This window comes from Pungitius pungitius, chromosome 9 (assembly GCF_949316345.1).
Source record: "Pungitius pungitius chromosome 9, fPunPun2.1, whole genome shotgun sequence".
Classification (NCBI taxonomy): Eukaryota; Metazoa; Chordata; class Actinopteri; order Perciformes; family Gasterosteidae; genus Pungitius; species Pungitius pungitius.
The window spans coordinates 20,001,539-20,009,389 of record NC_084908.1 but is presented as its reverse complement, the minus strand read 5'-3'; the positions used below and the strand labels follow the sequence as shown (position 1 = coordinate 20,009,389).

The following is a 7,851-nucleotide window of genomic DNA, read 5'->3' as shown; positions in this document are numbered from 1 at the left end:
TGCCAATAATAGATTTATTAACCATAACACAAAAGTAAAATATTACATATTCATACATTTTACATTACTTACATCAAACAATATTTGAATAGCTCTTTGTATTTAAAACATTTGCTATTTTTTATAGGTACACGAAGCCTAAACAGTTTTAAAAATGTCCTGTAAAAAAATATATCAGGAAATATGTGAAGAGGGATGAGCACACGTAAGAGAGAATCTGTTCGATTTTCAAAATAAAACAATTTTCAGAAAAAAATTCAAATGACAACAAAATCAAAAAACATCTTTCTGTGGCGCTGCCCGGTAGCAAATGGCCCACGCACTGGTACCGGTCCGCAGCCCGGTGGTTGGGGACTCCTGCCGTAAAGCAATCTTATACCGGTTGAAACGGTATAACGTTACATCTGCTCCAAAACCAAAGGAAATACCTTTATGTGATAGCTTCAGAAACAAATCAATTAGCAGATTATGAACAATAATACTTAATACAATTAAACATATTCATGAGAGAAAATAACACTTTGCTTTGATAAAATGTAATATTGTCACATTCAGTGAATATAAATCAACTTAAAGGGGCTAAATTGGACTTCTAGATCTGATATTAAGTACATTACATGTCATTTAGCTGAGGTTTTAATCCAAAGCGACTCACATTGCATGTTTTTTTACATTTTGCCTGGGGAGCAGCGTCTTGCTCAGGGACACTTCAACACGACACATGGAGCAGCCGGGATTTGAACCGCCAACCTTGCGGTTAGCAGCTTCTGATGCAACTTAAGTAGGAATTATGAAAATCAATACAAGCATATTGGTAAAGACTATTTATAGATAAATGTACTTAAAGAAACTTTACTTGAACTGGAAGTAATATTTAGCTCATTAGATTTGAAAGGACTGCTCATTGAGCGCTGTCATCTGCTCTCTCTGCAGGGTGGATGCTTTGTGAACCTTTTTCTTCTCAAAAGAGGAATTCATTACATAAAAAATATATGATCAAATCGACTTTATGAATGTGAGATCTATATCTGTAATATAATCACAGTGCAGCTGAACCGCTCACCTAAACTAGAGGAAGAAAGCGAGGATCATAATCACCAGCAAAGATAGCAGATGTGGATGCAACAGCTGGCGTTTTTGTTATTGACCCTGGGGAGCCTTCTTTTCCTCCACTGGAAAGAAAACAAACAACAACAAATATAAACCATTATGGATGGAGGATGAATTGTGGAGTGACCAACAGGACAAAAATAAGATCTTTAACTCAGTGAAACAGAATATCTGGGACCTTAAGATCATCTTTATGCAGGTGATCAAATTAAATATCAACGTCTATTCGATATAACGTAGCTGGATGGTCGGAGCGGCGGCCGTGTTATTGGGTCCCGTTGCCTTGGCAACTGTTGTTGAGGGCTAACTGCTGCACACTAAACAGACAGTGAGGGGAGGTGTTGGAGAAACAATTGTTGTGGCAGATTTTCTCGTGCAATCGGGAATCAGTTGAAAAGTCTCTTGTCAATCAAAGTTGCATTTTCCGTTTATATCTTGCAAGGAAGAAGAGGTCTGCGACAGCTATACATGGACAGGCTTCTTCTTAATGTTTGAGAGGAACACGGCTATATTTATACATTGGAAGGGGTAACACCTTGGTTTTGTTATGCTAAAGAGTTTGAGACAGTCAAGGAGGTCCCAGACTTGAAGGGAAACTCAAGATGTTTGCAACAGATGTTTGATTAGATGTAGGACAATAGCCAAAGAAATTCACACCTTCTCCTTCCTCCACGCAGCGGTGTTATGCAAAGACAAATGGGATCAAAGAGGAGAGGTGCTCTGAGATTCTCCTGCTCAGATAGTTCACACACAGCTGGTGTCCCGGAACTTCCTCAGAATTAAAGTCATGATTGGTTTTAGACATTAATCTAATAAAACATTATGGCATCATTATATTTTGCCATTACACAATCCAAACCCCTCAAAATACAGAGGCAGATGGTCGTTCTGGAAGGAATGTTAGAATCAACACCAGTGAGAAGACACCCTCACGCTATCTGCACGCTGTACTCCACATATATCAAACTCGCGACCCAAATTCATCCAGTGCGGTCCGACAGGCTGGCCGTGTCCTTCCGGCCGTATGGGATTGTCAGCATCCCCCCCTCCCTATGATTTAATGGTGTCCTGTAGTAGCTAACAAAGTAGCTAGCTACTACAGGAACCCTATGAGAGGGCGATTGCTAAAGAGGCTACACGTCTCTCTTCGCCCACCGCCTCCGTACGAGACCCCAGCATTTTCAGTCTGCTGGAGATGTAAACCGGGGCCGTGACGTTGTTCCTTCGGTGTTGTCATTGAGCTGCAGACACGAGAGTATATTTTCTTACGCAAATGACAGAAGATTGTTTTATTCTTTTCGTTTGGTCTTTATTTTAAGCAACAAAGCGTCAACTTAATATACTATTAATAACCTTTTTCTCGGACCGCAAGAAGGTCCGTCGGATTATAAGCACGTCAAAAGTTGCGGGCGGACCGGTTAGGGGGGGGGGGGGGGGGGGGGGGTGGGCTGCTGGCCGAAACTGCGCACTGAGGAGTGAACAATTGTAATCATGATGGGGGCTGTAGTATTTGTGTGTCCACTGACATTTAATTGTCCAAGTAAAACACGTAGTACTAATAATATTAGTCGTTGGCGCTGTATGCGTCCATCCTTATTATTTCACAAACCCGCTCACCTCTGTGACATCATCAACACATGACGGTCAACTTAGTATCCAAGATACTACAGGGGCGTTTTTGATGGGACCAGCACGAAGCTCTCAGTAATTTCTACACCATTTGCAAACTTTTAAGGCACTCGCCAACCATGCAAAATGTTTTTATATTTTATTTTGACCTGTTGCCAAGATCTTCTCCTGTCTTGTTTGTTCTGTGCACATGGGCAGGTGCCACTGTGTATGGTGGGTTGTGTCATCAGTGTATTAATGGGTGAATGATGTCATGTAGTGTTAAAGCGCTTTGAGTGGTCAGAAGACTAGAAAAGCGCTGTACAAGACCATTTACCAAGTTCATTCAGTTTAAATGAAAACCATTCTCTCTCCCAACCCCCCCTCACTCAATTCCATTATTTCAAAATAAAAGCCTGTACCTAAACCATAGGTACACCACAATTGCTTTCAAATACTAGTACAACTAGTACTTACTTATTCTACTGCTAGTTCCACAATTACAACTATAACTAGTACTAAACCTTATATTACTACAAAAAAAATATTTTTTAATTCTCAGCTTTTCCTATTTCTATTCTTTCAGCAATGTTTAAATTAATTTCAGCTTTTATTAGTTCTGTATTTTTTCAAATTCATAGAAGCTTCTCCCACTTCTGTTTTTTTGCAATTCTTTCAGGTTCATTTCAGCTTTTCACATTTCTGTATTTTCATCAATTTTTCAATGAATTTCAGCTTTTTCTATTCTTTCAGCAATGTTTAGAATAATTTCATCGTGTTTCATTTCTGTACTTGAAGCAACTTTTTGAAATTATTTCAGCTTTCTGCATTCCAATGCATTTTCAGCAGGAAATGCATTTTCTAGTTACAAGTTAGAGTTAAATAAACAGAAGTTCATAACAAAACACTACCTTAGTAGTGATTATGTTGTTTTTCAGAAGGTTGTGTTTCACTCACATTTCACATCGATAGAGATGAAGTCAGACCTCTTCCTCCCCAGCTGGTTCTCAGCTGCACAGGAATACCTTCCAGAGTCAGAGGACTGGATGGAGATGAAGACCAGCTGAGGGCCTTCACTGAGAAGATGAGGGTCTGAAGTTCCATTCTCCTTGTACCAGGTGTAGTTAGCTGCTGGGTTAGCATCAGTGCTACAGGTCAGATTCACTGAACCACCCTCCATCATCTCAGCAGAGGGACTCACTGACACAGAGGGACGCTGTGGACCATCTGGAGGAGACATGAATAAAGACACTAAGAGGTTAGAAGATGTCAGTGTAGATAGTTGATCCTTTGAATGAATACTTGTGTGTCTTTCTCTATTCTTCATCACAGCAGGTGTCACAGGTGAGACTCCTGCAGGTGTAAAGTGACAATAAGCAGCCTTTAATCCTTTGTAATGTTCATATCTCCACACATTCTTCTCTTTAGATGCTGCTTGTGTCCTTAGCTGAGTCTGTCCTCTCACTGCTAGTTGTTGGAGGAGTTATTGATTGATTAGAATCCTATTGTTGTGTCAGTGTGTGAGTGACACTTCTACACGTAGACTGCAGGGGCCGGGGATTGAACCAGCGACCCTCTGGTCAGTGGACCACGGCTCCACCTCCTGAGGAATGTGGTGCTTCATCTTTTTGATGCCTCTAGTTTACATGCAGCGGTCTGGTGTCTCCATATGAAATGTTGTTGAAGCTCCACAGGCCGACACACTGGAGTCAACTTACACACTGCAGGAGAACCTTGTTCCAAAGATCCTTTTAAATAACAGGAATATCTGTCTGTAGAACCAGAGGAGACTAGAAGAGAAGATCCTGTCTGGATGATCTCTTCATTCTTGAACCAGACGTATTCAGGATGATGAGACAGATCACAGCTGCTGTGACACGTCAGCTCCAACCAGGTAGAATTTGATCTGCTCACCTGCACCTGGAGACCTGAATCGGTGAATATTATTTATTAAACTGTCAACATTCACAGAAGACATTTATACTCTAGTTTTCTAGATGTTGAACATTTGGAGATGATTAATATGTGAATTAAAATGTTACCTGTGACGGACAAAGTGACTCCAGGTGAACCAGTATATTTCTCTCCTGGTTTGTTTGTCCTGAATTTGTACTCCGCTGAGTCGCTCTCTCTCAGGTTTGTGATGAGCACAGTGCAACTAACCCCAAATATTGCCCCATGACATGTGTACTCCACACGGTCTGAATACTCAGAGTCTGTTCTCAGATCCACAGGTTCACCATCTTTCTCTTTAGTGAACCAGAATGTGTCCTTTATATCATAGAGAGTTATTACAGGTGGGTGTGTGTAGTAACAGCCCATCATCACTCTTTCTCCTTTTGCAGCACAGACCTCAGTCTGACGGTAAGTCACTCCCCATCCATCCTGACTCTGTATCACTGTAACACAGCACATCAGGAACCACAGTCACACTCAGAACAACATCACAGGACACACTCTCATTGGTAGTTTACTGAAGAGAAAAGATATAATGAGAAATATGAAAATCATTGAGTTCATAGAAAGTAATGAAAGAGTCCACGATGTCCACATGAACTCTGCAGCTGGAAGGAACAGCGATGTATTGAACCTGTGGACTTGAAAAAGCTCAAGTTGAAGTATTAGAAGGGTTTGGTTGATGAGAAGAAGAGTGCTTTGCTCTGTGCTCTTCTGTCTGTGGTCAGTCTGCTGCAGAGTGGAGATGGAAACTGTAGAGAAACCACAACTCTGAGGGCAACAATACTGGGAGACAGAGGTCACACTTTAAAGGGAATGGCTTCTAAAGTCAACAATTAAAAAGAATTCCCAAATAGTATTTGTTTTCCTAAAATCACAGAATGTGACTTTTCAGCATCTGGCAGTGAATCAATTTTCTGAAACACAGATCAAAGCTACGAAATGTCACTCAAAGAGACACTGAACAAACAGGAAGAGAATAAAAATGATCACAAATACACAATAAAACACAACAAAAAGCAGAACAAAGCTCCTCAGAGACTGTGAGTGACTCCCAGCCTCTAAATGTGTTCTAATGCAAAGAAACGCTGCTGAACGATTAGAGGAAGTTGAACAGAGACATTTCTTCTTTGTTAATGTTCATTTAGTCCTTATTTGTGTTTGATGCCATCAGACCTGTGTATGAAGTAAAAAGCCAGCTCCCTGTGTGTGTGTGAGGTGCTAACGGCCTCCCAATCTAAATGTAGAAGTACAGTACCTTGTACAGAGAGAAGGAAGACGACTAATCCACCGGCTGATGAACTCATAGCTGCTCCTCTGTGTTGAATCAGCAGATCAGAAACTCTTTATTCACTAAGTCACCACAAACACGTCTACACTAAAGAGGAGGCTGATGAACTCGTAGCTGCGCGCTCCTTTTAAACTTGTTTTAACGGTAAAACGACCAAACGGAAATTGTGAAACTTCACCGATTCTCGAGTTTCGCTTTCAACCAAAACGCGAGAAATATGGCCGACCTTTATTACCGTAAATCTCCTTTTTATTTTTTTCTCATAAAATAAAAACATGAAGCGTAGCATTTAAACCGGAAGTACGTACCTTTTCACAGTAAGAGTCAACGCAATGTAACGTTTGTATCCTAGAAGTAACATTAGAAGAAAACCTCATTAATGAATTTAAATAAATCATCCTGGTATGATGGGATGTGTGCACGCATTGTGTGCACGCATTGTGTGCACGTATTGTGTTGTTGCTTCAGTGAACAGAGCAGAACAGTTTAAGGAGACGCAGAGTAAACGTGTTCAAACGTCGACCTTTAGGGGGCAGAATACGTCTTTATATAAACCATAGATTTCATTATTATTATATTTAATTATTAGTTCACTGAGGTCTGACACGGAAAAACTACAAGGAACAATAACTCCAGAGAGAGATCTAGCTCACTGCAGCGTGTAAACAGGGTCTCTGTGTAAGGGACATGAACCGAGCCTCCTTCCTGCTGGGTTAGCATCAGTGCTACAGGTCAGAGTCACTGAACCACCGTCCATCATCTCAGCAGAGGGACTAACTGACACAGAGGGACGCTGTGGACCATCTGGAGGAGACATGAATAAACAACAACAAGGAACGAGGTTCTCATACGAGCATCTTCAACTCCACGGCTTTTAAAGGTGGTCTTTTCTCAACACACTGATCGGGGGTCTCCCCAACCAACTAGGTTCATAGATACATCTCAATTTATCCATATATATATATATGCATTTATATATTTTGTAATATATTCATCCTTTAATTTTTGTATTTATTATTTGATATTTAAATATAGTTATATATTGATATACGGAATTGTTTGAATAAAAGCTGAGCTGGAAAAAAGGCGGGCGGAAGCCTCCTGTGAAGCAATATGAGACTGGATGAGGGGACTTCTCTGTTTCGCAAAATAATATGATACTTTATTTCACTTTGTAACTGTATTGCTTATTATTTCTGTTAGTTATTAAATTCTTTATAATTTATTTAACTCAAGCCAGTTGACTCTTTATGACTCCTCGTCTCAGAAAGGTCGAGGGTAACAGTTTTGTTCCTTGATCAGAGGTTCACAGGAGTCTGCATGACGTCACGCTCGTCAGTGAGAGCTGTGTGTGTGTGTGTGTGTGTGTGTGTGTGTGTTAAAGGCTTGACCTTCAGGAGGCAGCGTTCGGGCCACTTAAATGATGTCGCAAATATACTTTCCAGTCTAGAACCTGGGACGTAGACTCTATGGAAACTAAGAAACTAATTCATTCTCTTTTCTTCATTGCTACCATGTTACCTTTCATGTGAGCCTCAGAGTGACCTCTGGAGCTGTGGACGGATGCACACCGTCAGGCTAAAATTGGGTTGGGAACCATTGCAGCAGCCTACCTGCTCTTAAGCATGTTGGAGACACGAGCATGACACTTACAGAACATGTATTTCCCGCCAACGGTAGTCTGCTGAAGCCTGTTTGGGTTAAAATGTCCATATATAGATTAATTTGCAGTTTAGTGACACTGGAATGTAATTTAGTAGAAGAAATGAATGTTTGGACGGGTTGTCTCTAGTGGCAGAGAGACACCTTTTGAAATGTAGACTCTTTAGTTGTACACTTGAGTAAGTTCCTCTATCATCACCAAGTCAAAGGTCACATTTATCTTG

General features: G+C 40.7%; 1 protein-coding gene across 1 annotated transcript; it reads right to left on the bottom strand.

Annotated features, from left to right (window-relative positions):
- LOC134132757 (B-cell receptor CD22-like) lies at window positions 1-6,227 on the bottom strand. The gene is made up of 5 exons (XM_062564682.1): window positions 5,933-6,227; window positions 4,761-5,117; window positions 4,437-4,646; window positions 3,676-3,945; window positions 1-1,172 (listed from the first exon to the last, which is right to left on the bottom strand). The coding sequence occupies exons 1-5, from the start codon at window positions 5,979-5,981 to the stop codon at window positions 1,141-1,143; spliced, it is 918 nt and encodes a 305-aa protein (XP_062420666.1). The 5' UTR covers window positions 5,982-6,227; the 3' UTR covers window positions 1-1,140.
- Between the last annotated feature and the right edge of the window lie 1,624 nt (window positions 6,228-7,851).

What these genes read in the sequence shown, in the direction of transcription:
- LOC134132757 (XM_062564682.1), bottom strand. Translation starts at nt 5,981, where the DNA reads ATGAGTTCATCAGCCGGTGGATTAGTCGTCTTCCTTCTCTCTGTACAA. An exon ending in AGTCACTTTGTCCGTCACAG is followed by an intron (nt 4,647 to 4,760) that starts GTAACATTTTAA and finishes TCACCGATTCAG; the next exon opens with GTCTCCAGGTGCAGGTGAGC. An exon ending in ACAAGGTTCTCCTGCAGTGT is followed by an intron (nt 3,946 to 4,436) that starts GTAAGTTGACTC and finishes TGTCTCCTCCAG; the next exon opens with ATGGTCCACAGCGTCCCTCT.